A 20,892-nucleotide genomic window follows, 5' to 3' on the forward strand; every position below is an offset into this window, starting at 1 on the left:
TACCACACTCCTCTGATAGCTTAGGACATCTTTAGTGGCTAGAGGCACTTCACGAGAAGTGACACATCTCCCGAGAGCATCCTTTACGTACTCAGTGTAACTGAAGTCCAGTGAGCGTGCAAGTATCTCCATATGGCTAGTCCACTTTTGTTTAAAAAAATGTCTCAACCAGTTTAACGCGGTAGGGACAAGCATTATCATCCATTAGGTTGAATTCAAGTCCCAATGAGTAAACTCCTTTTGTCTAGTTTCAATATGAAACATGACGAATCTGTAAGAATGGTTTTGCTACACATGTTGTTGATTCACTAAATTTATTGTTTTGCTTCTTTTTTTTAAACCGTCAGTTAGCACATAACATACAAACCAGCCTTGTGAGACATCTAACACATTTGCATCATAATAACAATTGTCATCTCCCTAAATTTTAAATGTAGTTGGTAAGTAACACTGTTACATGCTAACAACAAATATTAAGTAGAACTGGCGTTTAACACTCATATAAGACAACAGATGAAAATATTAACCACGTCGTTTAAAGCGCTATCAAATAAAAAAAAAATAGTTTAAGAGCTACTAGTTCGCGGATTTGAGGAAGATTAATGTTGCATGATTTCTTATGATATCTGACAAACATTCACAAATATCCGTAGAAAATGTTCTTCTCACTAGCCACCAAGCAGATTATTTATGTAGCATGCACGGTTAGAAGATATATTATTTGTTACTTGTGTATTTTAAAAATGAAACAGTATTTGATTTCCAACCGTATTAACGAATGATTGTTAAAATTAAGCCTATATCATAATTTCCTTTAAACTTATTGGACTAACACTAATTTGATAGCTATTTAGGTATGTTTCTGATTGCTTAGTTTATTAATCAGAATTGTTGTTTTTATCATACTTGTGGCAAAACGTGAATCACTAGTTATTCAAATCAGTAGAAGAATACCTGCTTAATTATTCCATATTATTTCAAAAGTATTATATTAAGATTTATAACTGCAGTACAAGAGTAGACACACTGTTCAGAACAAGGATATAGAGTTAATTATTGCTCTTGGCCATTATAACGGTCAAGTAAGACACGCCTCTGAATGACCAGCGATATGTAACGAGCTTTGAGTTAAGGTAAAGTTGGTCGTCAGCGCCAGAGGCTGACATGTGGGTTGAGTAGTTCACTGAACCAATAGCCTTTAATCTTACCATAGTCATCTAGCAGCGGTCAGCTGGGACCAGGGACGTTTTGATAGCTTGATTTGTTCACGCCCAGCTTGGGTCAAAATGTTACGAGGGAGCAAGCATGTGTAAAAGTTTTGTTAATATTTTTGTTGCCTCCAATGATTGGTGTTGCTTGAAAAAAAACAACTGATCTTTATACACTATAATATAACAGCTTGCCGAATAAAATTACACAGTTTTCGATATCTTACTAGAAGAATTAGATCAAAACCACTTCTTTGTAGTAAAAACAAAGAAAGAGAAGTTTCAGTTATTGAGAATTTTATTGTTAATCAATAATCTAGAAAGACAAGCTGATTTAAAGCATCCATGTTCCATGTCAACTAAATAATGAACAAAAGCATCACAGAAAAATATTATCTAACTAACTTTGTAAAAGTGACTGTCGAGTATTTATTCATGACAGACTTAGGAAGTTAACAAACAACAAACATAAAATATTATGTGCTTATGCGCGAGTGTGTATGGATGGATATGGCTTTTCGAAGTAATAATTACGCCTTGGATTATATTTACCCCGGTTTATGGACGTCCTTTGGGTCATAATTATCTCGGTTTATGGACATCCTTCTATGGTATTACGCCTTGGGTTATAATTACCTCGCTTTATGGACATCCGTGAATGGTATTACTCCTTCGGTTATAATTATGTCGGTTTATGGGCATCCGTGTATGGTAATATGCCTTGGGTTATAATTATTTGTGTATGTCGATGGTTTTAGAAGTTTATTACTGCTCACAATGAACATATATTTATCTAAGATTCAAAGTATATGCAACACTGTTTCTACCAATTTATTCTTCTAAATTATTAGACAGAAAAAAACCGTTTAGGATTTCAAAATAAATATAAAACCCAGTACATCATTCGATCTACTAGACCTCACTGCATTGTCCTGTGTTGTTATATCTTTTGGACTACGCTACACTTGTGTGATCTAATAATGGGTTTTGATCATTGAGTTAACCTGTTTTTTCGTATTTCTTGGACTACGCTACACTTGTCTGACCTAATAATAGAATTTGATCATTATTCTAATTACATACCTACATCCCTAAAGCGCAGGTCGCGTTATTGTGTCAACAGGACATGAACCGTGTTTATAACTGGCTTGGATTAATTTTATGATCCAAAATTTTACATAATTGGCGATTAACCGTTTATTACCACTTAACAACAATTTTGATTTCATTTAAAAAAGAGAGAATATTTCCTCATGCGCCTTTCACGATGAAAAAACAGTTTAAGAATGGGTTCCATACCTTGTATAAACGAAACTACCCTATTTTAACTTGTAGGTTACTTGTCAGGAATTTTATTTTGCTGTAATTGAATTATTGTTAGACAAACTTACATTTATGACGGCGTCTTATAAATAGGGTTGGGGAACTGGATCTTACGTTACACATCCTGAGAGAATAAGACAGTTCCAAGAGGTAGGAGAAAACACGATTACGTTTTGCTTGTAACTGATGTTATAGGTTTGTATGAGAATCTTTACCCAAATACATTTATTAAGTATTGTAAGCTGTGCGATGTGGTTTCTGGCAAGAAACTGAATCAATAACTTAGAAAGTTCAGTAATTAAGGCTTATTTATTTTTTAAAAAATGAACATATGTATTAGTAGTTGGTTTGTTTGAAAGCACGGAGAAGTCTATGTGTTAAGATATAATTTTAATATTAATTAATAAAATTTGTGTGGCTGCTAAAAATGTTTCGTATATATACCGTTAGGCGGCAGTGTAATAATTCTGACAGCTCTGGTAATGTAGCAGGTTAAAGTGGCAGACTACACTATTAAGTAACAATACGGAAGTTAGTCAGTGGATTTACTTTGATTATTGGATTTCACGATTATCGAGTTATGTATTTTTCCTAGTTAGGAAGTTAATTTTGTAACTGAAACTTGTTTAAAAAAAAGAAAAGAATATTCCAGTTTATAGTGTTTACAAGTATGTGACTAAAGTGTGTGTTACTCACGATATGGTTATTACAAATGGTAGAATTTGTAAGATCCAAGAAATAGTCCAATCACTTCTTTATCTATATAATAACAGTGCATGTATTTTTCCATAAATTTTGGCAAAGCTGTATAAGAGTTATGTGCCCAAAGCCTTCTCTAATTTTGAATTGAAAACACCCACCGCCAACTCTTTCTTGGGGGGGGGGGTATTGTGGCAACGGGACACGAATCATTAGCTCTCAGGTTCATAGTCCGAACATAATAATCTCAATTATGTCCGGTCCTCACATGTATTACTGATTATTTTTTCCTTAAAATATCCCGCGTCGCGCTAAACATGCTCGCCCTCCCAGCCGTGGGGGCGTATAATGTGACGGTCAATCCCACTTTTCGTTGGTAAAAGAGTAGCCCAAGAGTTGGCGGTGGGTGGTGATGACTAGCTGCCTTCCCTCTAGTCTTACACTGGTAAATTAGGGACGGCTAGCACAGATAGCCCTCGAGTAGCTTTGTGCGAAATTCCAAACAAACAAACAAACCTTAAAATATTATTAATAAATACTTTTTAAAGATGTTTAAAGTGATACATACCTGTCTGTTAGTAGCAATAAGTAGCTCATCATTCTACTCCCCACCTCACCCCCGAAAAAAAACTTATTTGTATATGTTACGTTCCATTCTTAAACACGCGTCAGAAGTAATTCATTGTAACTCGAATCAAATTAAAACTCGCACTGAATTACCTTACATATAATTGTCCCGGGCGTAAATGAAAGCCCTATCTAAGAGATACTGGCACTTAACATGAAGCCATGTTTATCAGTTAACTTGCAAATTGTTTTAAAAGTAAACTACGCTAATAGGGCTACCGGACCTGTTAATAAATGCATAAAGGAACACCTCGGAAGTTGCAAGAAAGAAACCGCAAAGACTCCGTTTTTTTCACTCGTATTTTAGTCGAGAATTGTGTGTGTTTGTGTGTTTTTTCTTATAGCAAAACCACATCGGGCTATCTGCTCAGCCCACCGAGGGGAATTGAATCCCTGATTTGAGCGTTGTAAATCCGGAGACATACCGCTGTACTAGCGGGGAGCTTTAGTCGAGAACAGGCACATGCAATGATAAGTTTTTTTTTTTGGTTTTTTTTGCAAAGCTAAAGTTCATATTGTTACCAAGTTTTTATATTATCAATTAATCAATTATCTAAAAAAAAAACACCTTTACTTAACATGTACTGGTTGGCTTGTTGTAGATATTAACACGTTCGTGTTTCTTATAGCAAAGCTACGTCGGGCTAACTGGTGAGGGGAATCGAACTCCTCATTTTAACGTTGTAAATCCGCAGACTTACCGCTGTACTAGCGGGTGCGTATTAACAGGTATTGGAAGTATAAAAACTAGACATTGGTACATAAAGTTTTTAACACTGGTCTCCAGTTTTACTGGAATTCTATATGTATATATATATATATTATTAGAATACTCAGTCTCTTCTGTAATTTAAATATTGAAAAAAGCATCGAAGGAGGCAACTTATTGATGCTCTTAGTTTATCCATGACTTTATTATGCTACACATTTAAGTAATTTAAAGTTTGAAGAGAAAAGTAGCACATAGAGTCAGATGATTAAGTACATTGAATTTATTTTAAATTATTCAAAGCTTTGCAACGCTGTAGTTTCTGTACCAGTCATCACACATTCTTTCTCATGCAGGTGCATGTTGGTAAATAAGAGAAAAATTGTTGTTATTTTTTTATACTGTTGAAATACTCTGGTGTTACCATTATAATACCACAACAGAAAGAATTAACTCTCCTTGAGAGTAAACTTTTTACATGTTTCTGATGGGAGAATAGGAATATTTGTAAAATACGTCAGCTGTTCACCAATGAGGTACACATTGAATGGACACAAGGATATCGAGTTGTATAACTTCAGACGAGGAAAGGACGAACATATAAGAGTAGTAAAAAATGTGTTAAATATCTAAAAATCAGTTTCCAAAAGAACCGAAGAAAAAATGCGAGAAATGTTGATGATAAAGATGATGTTTCAAGAAATGTAGTCTCAATAACGATGCAAAAATATCTGACCTTTGGCTAAAGTAACAACAGGAAAGTTCTTGGTGCGCAAAGAGGATATAGTAAAGAAGCGAGCTTTTGCGAAAGAACGTATATCTTGGTCTTTGGAATAGTGACACAAAGTGCTCTGGACTGGCAAGTCTACCTTTGAAGTGTTTGGTTTTAACTGGCATGTATGTGTTCACCAAAGCTTGTAGGGGTTTCTCGTGTTGCTAGTGAAGCACTCAGAGGCCCTGTGATGGTTTGTTGGTCATCTTCATAAAAACTAATGGTATCATGGATCAGCATAAATATATAATACTTTAGTCTACTTACCTTCTGGAAAAAAAAAAACTGATTGGACAAATTTTTGTACTTTGAGAAATTAATTATCCCAAACACACGCTCTCAAGAAATGTTTAGCAAAGAGGGAAAGCTCAGCAGGCCTCCCAGGCCTCTGTCACAAAACCCTAACCATATCCTCTATAGAACAAATCTAGGGTTTGCTGGACTTCATGTTTTACTAAAGTACAAATGGTACAAAAGAAAGCCTCTAGACATAGATTCAAGAATAAAATGCAACCAAATTACTCCAAAGACTTTTAAAGAGCACATAAACTCAAAACTACAAAGATGCCATGCTGTAGCATTAATGAAACTTCAATCATTCGTGTACTAATTTCATAATAGCTTCTTATAAGATTAATTTACAGTTATTACATCTTGATTTGTTGAGCAAGTCAGTGACTATTTTGTCTGCAAAGCTCATAAAATAATATATAAATTGAAGTATTCTAAAAAATGTACATACTACTGTATTTCAAATGCGTGCGTAATATGTACACACCCAAACGAACATATATTTTCTTCCTTAGAATTATGTTTTTTGTGTGTGGATTCTATTTCATATGCATGTGATTTTCGTGTTTTTTTTTCAAAATTATATATGACAACTTTCATTTAGAACTATAAGGTTTAATCCACATTTTTGTAACTGTCTAAATTGATAATTTGTATCATTATTTCCCCGAAAATTGTCCGATAGCCGTCTGGAGGGGGCACCTGCTTTAACCACTCTTACTACGTTACAGTAGTGTGTTCTCTGTCAGTCAGCCAGTAGACACTAAAATGACGTGAAATAACGAACGCTTAACTTTGTTCTTTGTATTGTTCTGGTATCAGTAAACGTGAGCATATCATGAATCATTGGAATAATTATACACTTTGTAGGTTACAACACAACACAATATATGAACTTCAAAAACAATAAATTAAAAATACTTGTCACTTTTGGTGACAACTTTTGGTTTTGTTTACTATTGAAACAGAACACTTCTGAGGAACCTGCAGAAGTGTATCTAGTTGTATTTATACGAACATTGTATAGGATGACTTGCCTCTTATGTAATATTTAATCCACTTTCTTATAACTGCTTAAACTGATATTTTCTATAATCATTTTTGTATACGAAGATTGTGATATATATGTAATGTTTAAACTATTTTCTGGTAACTGTTTTAGTTGATACTTTGTAACATCATTGTATTTAAATTATAGTTGTATAGCGCAAATCTTGCGATTTATTTAACGTAAATATGTGTATTGTGTTTATTCCATTTTGTGTTTACTTGGATACATGCTCCATTCTTTGCATCTGGCTTGGTTATTTTTTTGAGAATGACAACGAGCTCACTACACAAATACACACACATGCATATGTATCAATGAATAGCTCACCCCTACACATACAAATACACACATATGTATTAATGAATAGCTCACCCCTACACATACAAGTACATACATATGTATTAATGAATAGCTCACCCCTACACATACAAATACACACCTGTGTATTAATGAATAGCTCACCCCAACACATACAAATACACACCTATGTATTAATGAATAGCTCACCCATACACATACAAATACACAACTATGTATTAATGAATAGCTCACCCCTACACATACAAATACACACACATGTATTAATGAATAGCTCACCCCTACACATACAAATACACACCTATGTATTAATGAATAGCTCACCCATACACATACAAATACACAACTATGTATTAATGAATAGCTCACCCCTACACATACAAATACACACACATGTATTAATGAATAGCTCACCCCTACACATACAAATACACAACTATGTATTAATGAATAGCTCACCCCTACACATACAAATACACACACATGTATTAATGAATAGCTCACCCCTACACATACAAATACACACATATGTATTAATGAATAGCTCACCTCTACACACACAAATACACACACATGCATATGTATCAATGAATGGCTCGCCCCTACACATACAAATACACACACATGTATTAATGAATAGCTCACCCCTACACATACAAATACACACACATGCATATGTATTAATGAATAGCTCTCCCCTACACATACAAATACACACACATGCATATGTATTAATGAATAGCTCTCCCCTACACATACAAATACACACACATGTATTAATGAATAGCTCACCCCTACACATACAAATACACACATATGTATTAATGAATAGCTCACCCCTACACATACAAATACACACATATGTATTAATGAATAGCTCACCCCTACACCACCCCTACACATACAAATACACACACATGTATTAATGAATAGCTCACCCCTACACATACAAATACACACATATGTATTAATGAATCACTGTTACTCTTTCTTCTGACAGTTAGTTTGTTTTACTAGATAAGATGTTATTAATAAAGACGAAAGCAGCAGTTCATATTTTCACAAAAATGGTGTAAGTTCTATAATAAGCACCATTATTAGAAGTTTATTACGACATTCAGTCTTGTTAGCTAGTTTCATATGCAGAGTTGTCTGCGCGACACTATACCATTTTCACCTGTAATACACCTCAAAGATTACTTATCATTTGTAATCGAAAGAATATTGTGAACCATTAAGATAAGTTTCACAACAAGAGTTTTACATTTGTGTTTTTAGTTTCTTTTGTTTGGCTTTTTAGTTAATAGTATTAATTTGTTTAGTACGAAATTCACACTATATTCTATTTGGACACCAGTTGTATTGTTCTGTTTACTGAATGTATCACACATTCATTAAACATGCATTCACAACTTGTAGAATCTTAGAAAACATGAGAGGGCACACTGAATAAACCATCACTTAAACGAAATACGGCTTCGTAACAAACGTTCTAACGATTAAAATCAACAGAATTTGTTTATTTGTTTTATAGCAAAACCATGCTGAGCTATCTACTGTATTTAACGCTGGAGTTCGAACCTCGAATCTTAGCGTTCTAAGTACCTAAACTTACCGCTGTCCCACCGAGGGACGAAGTGGGGTAAAGAGTAACCTCTTGTCTACAGATCTGTTGTTTTTTTCCTCAGGTAGACAGAAGATAAAAATAAATATTAGAGTGTAAAAACGTATAGCTCATTAAAACTGTGCCGATGGGTCTTGAATAAGCGAAACTTTTGTCCACGGCAGAAAGTACAGCTAATCAAAGAATTCATTAGGCATATTTTACCAATTTCGCATCTCGTAAAAAAGAAGAAAACGTCTTAACATATAAATATACAATCACTAAACAGTTGATCACCTGTATAATATCGAACAATGAGTTCGACAAAATGTTATAACATTACTCACATACTTAAATTAATTTACGTTACTGTATGGTGAACTAAAACAGATTCAAAACTTCAGAGCATGTATAGCGTAATTGTGTCTTCAGTAATGGGTTTATTATTTTCATTCTGTATTGTGTCCCAAATCTGAAACATTGGAATAGAGTGATAAATAATGAACGCCCAGATTTTTTTATTCTCGTGGTTTTCAAACATTTCTTGTAACACACTTCTAAATTAATATTTTTTTATATATAACTAGCTAAGTTGACTCATTATGGAAGACCTTTTGTTATTGTTCCAATTTGACAGATAGAATATTTGCACTACTTTCCGTTTTGAAAAGATAGAAGATAATACGGTTCTTTTAGCAAGGGCTATTTTTATCTTGTTATGAATAACACACATCAGCAAATAGAAGCGCTCTACAGTATAAACATTCGCTGTTTATCTTGTAGTTCCAGCTGTAGCGCCCTCTACTGGTTGTTAAGATCAACATTTTGTTTCTCTTAGAATAGAGGCCAGAATTTAATGTGAGGGAAGTCCCGCTTCCTGAAAACCATAGCGGCCAGACATGAAACGTAGTTTGTTCATTGTTTATTTTGGCCGCGGAGTGACAGCCTGTGAATGCAGACCGTTGCATGCGCTGTTGACACGAGCTCACGAGCCAGTCAGATATTGACAGGCGCTTGAGCAAGCACATTTCCACTTGGTGGTGCGTAAAGGTAACCTCTAGCCGAGTAAGTTCTTTGCTATTAGTGAGAGACTGGCGACTTCGGTTCGTCACGGTTTTCATGCATAAACGAATGAAAGAATAAAGGTAAGGAATATGTGTCTATGTCTTGTGATGTCGGGATTAATATTAGTTTTATAAGTTTGTATTTGTTGGTGATACTGTTTCGACGAACTTTGATGCTGCCCCGTTAATTATGCTTGCTTGCAATGACACAGAGTCCTACACAATAGACAGTTTACCGGGGGCAAGTTGTGATATGAAGCCAGATTAAATTGTTTTAATAATATCAAACCTTATATAATGATCACAATATAATTTGGTTAGCTCATTTTGCTGATATTAATCATCTGTAATCATTATATTATATCAAGAATTATTCTACAGTAATTTGTCTGCGAAGTTTTGTTCTCTAAACCTAGGCGTGGAATAATATACAAATATTGTTCTTACGGTAATCTGTAATTAATTAGTATAAGTTATCTTTCTTAAAATATCTTGTATTTTCTATCTAAGTCTGGACAAAACCGCATCAATTGAGTAAGATGTATGTTGTTTTTTTATAACGTTGAAACTAGTTTATTTGAACTAGGTTACAGCGTTTACTGCCAAGTCTAATAAAAACTTGTTTAAAGTGAAACTTTAATGTTACTGAATATTAAACACGTTAACTGTATGTAAAGATCTCAGTTTGCTATGAAAAACACGTGACTTGTCATTGTTAGTGATATGAATGTATATACGAACACAGCTTGAATGTTTAACAAGAATGTTCTCGAGAAAATAAGATAAGAGTCGCGTTTTGTTATATTTATCAGTTTAACTAACTGAAGTGAACATGGTTATAAAAAAATGTATTCTTGTTTCAAATACTCCTGTGTTTTCAGAAGCATAGAGAAAATTCTCTTTGATAAAGAGAGAGAGAGAAAAAAAGTTAGAAAACAGAAAGAAACTATAGAATGGACACAAGTTTTCTTCGACACCAATGTTCTTGCCTCGTTATTTCCTGTTCACATGCTGTTTGCCATTCAGACGTGCTGGTAAGGAAAGAAGCCGGGAGGCCGAGAAACCCGAGAGCGCCTGTGTTTAGTTGCCGTCCCGGGCCTTCAGCTCATCGGCGCTGAGCAAACACAGGCTCGCTCAGCAGCTTGCATAATCCACATCGGCTGTCCTGCCTGATTGTCTATTATGTAAGAATAAACACAAACTTGATTGGCCATTCCATTAGTTGCCATGGGAACCGCCTGCCAGATTTTGTTACTCAGCATCCGAGTAAATAGAGATAAACGGGCATGGATTAAGCGTCCCGGTGAAGAGTGTTCTGAAAAACTTGAGACGCAAATACAGTGTATGCACATGCACGTGCACCCGTGCATCGCACGGCGCTTGGTATTTCTCTTGACTTAGGAAGCTGATATAAGCTGTGAATCAGAAGAAGGTTGGAGACGAGGCTGAGGTAAGTTCTCTGTATGGGCGAAAGTTAACATCGTAAAGGAATATTTCATTTCTGACATTCATAAAGCTCATAATGAGACGGACACATCTTAATGTTCTCAAGTGTTTCACATCACAAGTTCTTGCTATGGGTTGGCTTTATTAATATTTGTTTAGCTGTATCTTATTTATATTCTAACTAGAGTCGTCTCTGACTTACCGTTTCACATCATTCTACGTTTACCATGAATATATTTAATCTCAAACTATCCCACAGTTCTACTAGTTACATTCTTTAACCTAAACGTATCCCACAGTTCTACTAGTTACATTCTTTAACCTAAACGTATCCCACAGTTCTACTAGTTACATTCTTTAACCTAAACGTATCCCACAGTTCTACTAGTTACATTCTTTAACTTAAACGTATCCCACAGTTCTACTAGTTACATTCTTTAACCTAAACGTATCCCACAGTTCTACTAGTTACATTCTTTAACCTAAACGTATCCCACAGTTCTACTAGTTACATTCTTTAACCTAAACGTATCCCACAGTTCTACTAGTTACATTCTTTAACCTAAACGTATCCCACAGTTCTACTAGTTACATTCTTTAACCTAAACGTATCCCACAGTTCTACTAGTTACATTCTTTAACCTAAACGTATCCCACAGTTCTACTAGTTACATTCTTTAACCTAAACGTATCCCACAGTTTCTACTAGTTACATTCTTTAACTTAAACGTATCCCACAGTTCTACTAGTTACATTCTTTAACCTAAACGTATCCCACAGTTCTACTAGTTACATTCTTTAACCTAAACGTATCCCACAGTTCTACTAGTTACATTCTTTAACCTAAACGTATCCCACAGTTCTACTAGTTACATTCTTTAACCTAAACGTATCCCACAGTTCTACTAGTTACATTCTTTAACATAAACGTATCCCCATTTCTACTATTTATATTCCCTCTTTTCATCATCTGACGTTTAGCAGAGACACGCTGACTGTCCCGGTTATCATTCGTTAATTTGCACTTTACTGTCTGGTTCATTTAAGTGATAATTTTGTCACAGAAAACGGCGCAAAAATAGAACACATTGATTTAACAGATTAGACACAATCCAAACTAATTATAAGTTACTATTGGTAACGTAATATGTATTTCAATATGTTTGGCTCTTTACATATCTATACATTATTAAGTGAGAGTTTAGTATAATAAATTATGCAGTTTCAACTCTGTGTCACACTCATGTAACCTCAGTAACGATGATGTATTATTGAACATAACAACACACTAGCATAAAACAGTGAGGTAAGTCACTGTCTCAGTACTGCTTACATGTAGTTCTATTAACTACAGATTCTTGATATATGTTGGGCCGGTGTTCATTCTGGTCACATTGAGCTTGTATACAGTACAGTACAGTGTACAGTACACACTTTTTACAAAGATCCTGATCGAAGAAACAATGTTTGAGAAACATGAGATCATCTTTACAAGTTGTGAGGGTCGTATTCTCACATTTGTTCTCCTTTGACACACTGTTAGTCCAATAAAGAAAGCCCAAAGCTGGTATGTTTAAAGGTGTTACATTTAGTACATTGCACTGTAGCGCAACGTATACGTAGAATATTAACGTTACAAAGGTGAGTTTAGAGGTCATAATCGTTACTGTTAAGAATGTTAAGTTATCATAAAGTTGAAAACTTAGTCTTAACTTCTTATGAGTTTGTTTATTATCATAAACAATTGATTACGATACGTAAAGTAGTCACTAGTATTCCAAAACCAGCAGTTTAGAAGTTGAAGTTAAGTATCTTAAGTTCTCTCACGATCACTAGATTCTGAAACAATGTATGATTCTATACTCCACAGAGATGTGTGTCAGAGCAATAAAAATACTCCTAGATTTCCAAGCATTACTATAACAATAACCCTAGGCTTCCCAGCATTGTTCTAACATACTCCAGACTCCTTGGCATTGCTCTGACACTGAAACGTACCTGCTTATTTGTAACTATTGGGCCCGGCATGGCCAGGCGAGTCAAGGTGTTTGACTCGTAATCTGAAAGTCGCGGGTTCGAGTCCCCGTCGCACCAAACACGCTCGCCCTTTCAACCGTGGTGGCGTTATAATGTGACGGTTAATCCCACTATTCGTTGGTAAAAGACTAGTTCAAGAGTTGGCGGTGGGTAGTGATCTCTAGCTGCCTTCCCTCTAGTCTTAAACTGCTGAATTAGGGACGGCTAGCGCAGATAACCCTTGAGTAGCTTTGCGCGAAATTCAAAACAAACAAACAATTGTAAGTATTGAATTTTAGATTCGTTATATTTAGGATACTGAAACTGAACAAATACCTCGGTAAAGTTCAGTTACAGCTGGATTTAAGTTTTGGTAAGAGAGAACAACGAGTAAAGCGTGGACGTTCAAACTTTCTCCCATAGCTTTGCTACCGAAAAGTATATTCCCGTTCGTTAATGGATTCTATGGAAAAGTTGAATTTAGTCATTACCTCTTGGCGCGTGAACACAAGGGCCTTATGTTGTGTGCACAGGTCAGATTTAGCTAAAAGTTGAAAATGTTTGCTGGAATGTTTACGAAAGGTACAGCAAGATACCCAGTTGACGCTTCTGTTTGAGGGCTCAAAATAACAAATAACTCGCACACCGCCAACTCTTGTGCTCCTTTTGTTCAGCCAAATAATGGTATTTTGATCATCACTTTTATAGCATACCCCGACCCAATGAGTGGAGCACGTTCTTTATAGTAACTTACCACAAACCTTAAGCCCTAGGATTCACAGTTCGAGCACACTGGTACTAAGTGTACCACTCTAAAAATTATTTTTTGTTTTTTTTAAGGAGGAATTAGTTGGAACACAGTTCTTACTATCGCAGTGGATATATTAAAATGGTGAAGTGTACCATCAAACCTTGTCATCATTTTCAAATTATTCAAAATAATGGTAACGTAAGGATCAGTTTCTCAACGAACTGAAATTGTTGGCTCGGATAATGTTTGGGACTTCGTGGCCATCACCCACCCCTTGTTTTTGAATCGTCTGACTCATTTAATATTCAGTACAGTTGCAGCAAAACCAAGTACTTATCAAGGATGGTAGGTAACTATCTACATACTCATTGCAAATAGTAAATTTTACCTTATAACTGAGAGAATTGTGGAATAATGCAATAGCTTCCCCTTGATGAGTATGTAACATGTGAAACAGCTTAATAGTGGGAAAACATATATCTTTGTAATAACCCTTTCAAAATACGTTTCACTTCAGGTTATTTATTGATAACATTACAACTAGATTTACAATCTTGATTAAAGCTCTGGTCGGCCCGACATGGCCAGATGGTCAAGGTGCTCGACTCATAATCTGAGAGTTGCGGGTTCGAATCCCCGTCACACGAGACATGCTCGCTGTGGGGACGTTATAATGTTACGTTCAATCCCACTATTCGTTGGTAAACGAGTTGCCCAAGATTTGGTGGTGGGTAGTGATGATTAACTGCCTCCTCTCTTGTCTTACACTGCTAAATTAGGGACGGCTAGCGCAGATAGCCCTCGTGTAGCTTTACGCAAAATCCAAAACAAACAATCAAGCCCTGGTGACAACCTTGACAACCAACAATGCCCGTCAGCTTTCAATACATCAATTCATTTTAATATTCTGTTCACTGAAAATTGTTTTATGTTAAAGTCATAGTTCAGATTTAGTAGTCATGATGATATAAAATACCAATATTTGACCTGGCCCCACGAAAGTATTAATAGCCTTAAAATATCATGAAACTATGGACTAGTCGTTAGTGTGCCAAGTCTTTGATTTATACGATTCGTGGCTTACAACCCCTTGCGTCAAAAGAGTCACTCCTCACTTTAGTTATATGCTTTAAAAGTGATAGTCAAATCTCATTATACAATTAAACAAGAACAGCTGATGAGTTGACAATAGATACTATGGACTACCTACCTTCCCTATAATTCTATCAATTTGAAATTAAGGACAGACATTCGCAGATAGCCTTAAGCAAATACTTGTGAGTTTTAAGTTTAAGAATTACCATATTGTTCAAAGTCTAGAGTAGCAATTCCTAACCGGTGGTTTGCAAATTTCTAGGGGTCCGAGAGAAAAATTTGTTAATGGCGTCTTTTTCACTTTCCTGGTTCTACAGTTCTTACCAATATTTTAATTTTTTTCTAATTTATATAAATATTTGCGGAAGGAAATAGCTTGATTCAAAACCAAATTTAAGACTACATTTCTTTTCAGTTGAATCAAATTTTAAAGTACCGTGTTCTTCAAAACAGAAGTCTCATTAATTTAACTTAGTTAAATAGTTTTAAGTTGTTTTTCAATTATGTTTCAAGAATCATATCTTAGTTTTACCATGTACTAATTACAAACTGATGAAAATGTCGGAGATTCAGATTTTATTATAACGTGTTGCATTTTGTATGTCACAGAAATGCTTTATTTTTAACAAATTCGACACTTTCAAAAATTATTTTATTTTACAAAATTTATTACTGCTTAAAATTGGTTCTCTGTGAAAACTATTATTATTCAAAGGGTTCGCGAAGAGAAAAAGGTTGAAAATCACTGGTTTAGAGTTTCCACGTCTTCTGTTCTAAACAATAACACGCAGTAGAAACTCAAATAATCGTATAAGAATTATGGTTCCACATTTAACAAAAAACCCAACTTCTCTTATTTCACAAGAAACGTGGAAAAACAATGCTTGATCAGTTGCTTTTTAAATTTCGATATAACCTAACACGAAAAAACAGATCAATTTACTAATGTAAGATTTATGATCCACCAAATGATCAGAGATAGAGTAGCTTCTAGAATTTCAAGAACTTATATGTAAAAGAATATCGCTATAACAAAGCCTCAACCACTATATTTTATATTCAGTGCTAAAGAAGCCTTTCGGTAAATAATAGGACCATAAGGCTGGCCGGCATAGGACAAAGTAATGGTTAAGTCGTTATTTATATTATCAAACTGCATGAAAAAAAAAACTGTTATAATATAAACTAGTGACAATTAAGGTGATTAAGGATTATTAAACCAATATTTTTATATGCTAATACTGAGTATTTGTTAATATCATTACGTTTTACTTGAATCAAGTTCCTCAGAATTCTGAACAAGATATATGGCGTAGTCGTAATCATAAGATGGCTAGATTGGTCTTGTTGTCTAAGGATCATGAGCTGGCTAGATTGGTCTTTGAGATGTAAAAAATTTTTCCATGTTTAAAAATTTGTGAATCGGCAAAGAAGTGAAAGCTGGGAATAAAAGGACAATCAAGATACCGTACAACGTGAGAAGTAAAGACGGTGAAGTTCAGTTGTAAAAACAACCGTAGTTTTAATTAAGATTCTAAAGATCAGATGCTTCATGAGATAACTGGACATTGTCGTCTCTAGTTTTGAACTGACAGACTAGAAGGAAGCATCCAGTCAACAGAATCTAAAGCCAAATCTTGGTATATTCTTTTCTCATCTAATGGTGCGATAAAAACGTCACTTGGATTTCGCACCCAACAAAGTGCGGAATAAGTTTCTACAGCAACAAGCTGCCAATCACGAATTCACATGAATGCTCACTGTAACGTTCTCTTAAACATATTTTTACCTCATGAGCGTGCGAACTCATGTCCAAGTTGCCGTGATGTTGTTCACAAGTGAAACAACAATCACAATATTATAAAAATGAGGCATCTGAAACTTTTAATGTATAACCACATTAATAAGTGTTCTTATAAACTCAAAGTGTATAACTATTAACCTAGGATCAGGTGAATGGTGAACTCACTGTATAACTATTAACTTAGGATCAAGTGAATGATGAACTCACTGTATAACTATTAATTTAGGATCAAGTGAATGATGAACTCACTGTATAACTATTAATTTAGGATCAGGTGAATGGTGAACTCACTGTATAACTATTAACTTAGGATCAAGTGAATGATGAACTCACTGTATAACTATTAACTTAGGATCAAGTGAATGATGAACTCACTGTATAACTATTAACTTAGGATCAGGTGAATGGTGAACTCACTGTATAACTATTAACTTAGGATCAAGTGAATGATGAACTCACTGTATAACTATTAACTTAGGATCAAGTGAATGATGAACTCACTGTATAACTATTAACTTAGGATCAAGTGAATGATGAAACCAGTCTTAAATTTTTTTCGTGGAGAAATGATTGAGCGTGTATCTATGATTTTTCTGTTTGTTCCTATACAACATATATACATATTTGTAATTTTAAAAAAGCCTCTGTATATAAAATCCCCTGAGGTGTGTATGTGTGTTTTCCTTCTTTGAAATGTGTTTTTCAGACAACACTGAATGGTTATGCGCTACCTTGGTCTTAGATTTCATGTTCTGCTTAGAGTGTTGACAAAGTAGAATTAGTCCTCGTGTTTCGTATTTTTGAAGAAATGTATTAGCTACCACGTCAGTTTATAGTGAGGTAAACGGTAAATATTGTTCACAAACTGGTGCACATAATATCGAACCCAGTTTTTCTCTGCCTTAGTGGTTCAGGTTCTTTGGAACAAGGCTATATTCCTTTTAGTATTTCTACATATATTGTATGATTTACTTCTAAAGGTACGGATATTAAAGTAGGACTGTATAAAAAGTTAAGTTGAAGCTAATAAACCAATATTCAGTTACACCATGATATATTACCGTTCATCAGCTTCTTTTTTTATTTTGTTTAAAATTGACCCTATTTTAGCATTGCAGTTGAAAACTAAAACCGTTGGTTATTAACTGCTGAAAAGCCTTTAAACATTGCAGTTGATAAATTTTCGTATATGAGTAAAGTCGCCACACTTAAAAATCCAGTTTATGTATAGTTCCCCCTGAAAACAGAAAGTAGTTGATTAGGGAAGCTTTTTAGTTCTTTAGTTTTCTTATCCTGAATTAAGTGCTACTGAATTATTTGAACGAGTTCTTTGCCATGGAGGAATAATGCAGTGTTCTTCACAGACACATTTGTCCGTCATACGGCGAGCGATATTAGGTATAAATACAGATGTTCTCGGGTTTATAATTTCATGGTGGAATGAATAGGTCATTTGCTAGCAAGATAAGTTTGAATTAACTCAAACAGCGCTTAACTATAACTTGAGAGCTTAAAATGTACTATGTATCGGTGGCAGTGTTTTAATTAGAATCGTACTAAAATAATCTAATAATCGGATTCATATAACATGCGCGATACAATCATATCACCTATAACTACAGAGCCATACAAACTACACACTTCGTGAACATGCTAATGTTACTATACAGTTGACATATTCTAACCTTCATAACTATAATATTGGCCTATTCTAACTTCTATGATCATGCAATTGGCCTTTTCTAACTTTCGTAACTATACAAATGGTTTGTTATAACACTCATCCATAACCGCACAATTGGCCTATTCTAACGTACATAACTGAACAACTGTCCTATTCTACTCTTTATAACAACACAATTGATATTTTATAATATTCATAACTATACAACTGACTGTTCTAACCGTAATCATACAACTGTAACCTCTGTAACTATACAGTTGGCCTATTATAGCTTCCATAACCATACAGTTGACCTATTTGAAAGTTTGTAACTATAAAATTGGCCTATTCTAACCTACATGTTTTATACAGTTGGCTTATTCTAACTGTCATAACTATTCAGTTGGCCTATTGTAGCTTCCTTAAATATACAATTGACTTTTTTAATCTAAATAACTACATAACTGAACTGTTATAGTTTCCAACTATACAACTGATATTTTCTAACCATAGATATAGAATTAGCTTGTCCTTCTTAACTCTACAGTTGTCCTTTTTTAACCTCCATAATTATACAATTAGCCTACTCTAATGTCAATTACTGTACAATTGTTTTGTTAACTTTGTAATTCACTTATTCTAACCTTCATACTTGTACAATTGACTTATTCTAACCTTCATACTTGTACAATTCACTTATTCTAGCCTTCGTTCCTAAACAATAGGCATTTTCAACTATACAGTTGGCCTATTTTTAACTTCCATAACTATACATTTGGCCTGTTCTAATTTTCATCATTATAAGATTAGCTGTGTTCGTACATGAATATAGCATTATATGATTCTAACTTTCATAACTACACAGTCTAACTTCTAACTTGACAACTATACAATTAGCCTATTTCAACTCCTTTATCTTTACAACAGGCGTTTTTCTAGTTTCCTTAACTAAAAAATTGACCAAGTATAAACTCCACAACTATAGAGTTGACTTATTTTTCATCTCCGTAACCATACAGTTTACTTATTCTAACTTCCATAGCTATACAATTGGCCTACTTTAACCTTCATAATTGTAAAGTAGGCTTATTCTAATTTACATAACAATACGACTGACCTATGCTATATTTCATAGCTATACAACTGACCTATTGTAAAATCCATAACTAAACAAGTAACCCTATTTGAACGTCCCTACCTATGTGGTTGGTATATTCTAATTTCCATAGCTTTACAAGAGGCCTATTCTCGCTTCCTAATTTATACAATTGATCTGTTCTAACAATAACCATACAAGCAATCTATTCTAACGTCAATAACTGTACAATTGACCTATTATAACTTTTGTAGCTGTATAATTAGCGTATTCCAACGCTCATAACCTCCACTGCTATACAGTCGACCTTTTCTGCTTTCCATAACTATAGAATTGTCTGATCTCACCATGAATGTACAATTGGCCAATTGTAATTTCCTTAAATATACAATTGATGCTATATAATTGGCCTATTCAAATTTTCATACAATTATATTATTCTAACTTCTATAGGATGGAACATATTTAATATTGATATCTTTACAGTTAACTTTGTATAATCTCAATACCTCGAAAACTTGCAATCGGAGATGAACTGATGAGACGATGGGAAAAAGATGTTCTTGTATAAAAATAATTGTCCCCATGGGGTGGTTATTGTAGCATTTTTTATATTGAGAACTGTATAAGTCAAGCAGCAAACATGCCAGGTGCTTTTAGTAATAGTTCCCTTTAACAGATTTCTTCTGAATGTTAAAACTGCTAGATTGTACAACTCGTTTTCACAGTGATTCAATGCTGATATTCTATCGACACAAAAGCAGTGAACAAAGAGGCCCATATGGTAGTGGGGCGTATCATAAACAGTTAAAAATGTTAACAACCTGAGTGGTTGTAACTCGTAACAGTTAGCCCATCTCATTCGTTTAGTTTCTGGAGGAAGTCTAATAAACTGCACTTGTTAATGGAGAACAAAATCGTCAAGGGGAATACAGCGTCAACCGAGGTGCCAAGCACACCGGACTTACGCAAGCCACAATCGAACTGTTATATGTAAACACTGACTTATATTCCTACAGGTTTAAGATCGCCCATGCTACCAAAGAATGGCTAGACTTTTCCGATTATTAGCTTAAATGAGAATTGACAACAACTGGCTACCTAGACAAAACTTATTTTTCGTTCAAGACCAGGTCAACACTCATCTGGAGAGTTTACAGAAGTTTGATCAACCACCGCTGATTACAAGTGTGGTTTGGATCCACGAGCAAGCTCGCCATGTGTACCTACTGGACAGAGTATCAGGACTTTGGTAAAACATGCTTTCGTGAAATCAGTCAGTAGACATTGTTACAGCCTGGACAGTACGGTTTCCAGGTATTAACCTGGATATGGTGCCACTTCCAGTCATTAAAT

At 34.7% G+C, this 20,892-nt stretch overlaps 1 protein-coding gene across 19 annotated transcripts in view; it reads left to right on the forward strand.

Moving 5' to 3' along the window:
- Nucleotides 1-20,892, forward strand: part of LOC143247365 (forkhead box protein P1-like) — a 277,478-nt gene that overhangs the window by 196,027 nt on the left and 60,559 nt on the right. For 15 of the 19 annotated variants that reach the window (XR_013026528.1, XM_076495328.1, XM_076495327.1 and 12 more), the window contains one exon: nt 2,625-2,681. The exons of 2 other annotated variants lie outside the window; for them this stretch is intronic. Coding sequence is in view for 14 of the 17 variants with exons in the window: in XM_076495328.1 (XP_076351443.1) it covers nt 2,625-2,681 (57 nt within the window). In the remaining 3 variants the exon portion in view is untranslated. Of the gene's footprint in view, nt 1-2,624; nt 2,682-9,480; nt 9,747-10,625; nt 11,116-20,892 lie in introns of those variants that run through there. 2 more of the 19 variants (XM_076495335.1, XM_076495337.1) reach the window with 2 other exon arrangements.

This window comes from Tachypleus tridentatus, chromosome 3, assembly GCF_004210375.1.
Source record: "Tachypleus tridentatus isolate NWPU-2018 chromosome 3, ASM421037v1, whole genome shotgun sequence".
NCBI classification, from domain to species: domain Eukaryota; kingdom Metazoa; phylum Arthropoda; class Merostomata; order Xiphosura; family Limulidae; genus Tachypleus; species Tachypleus tridentatus.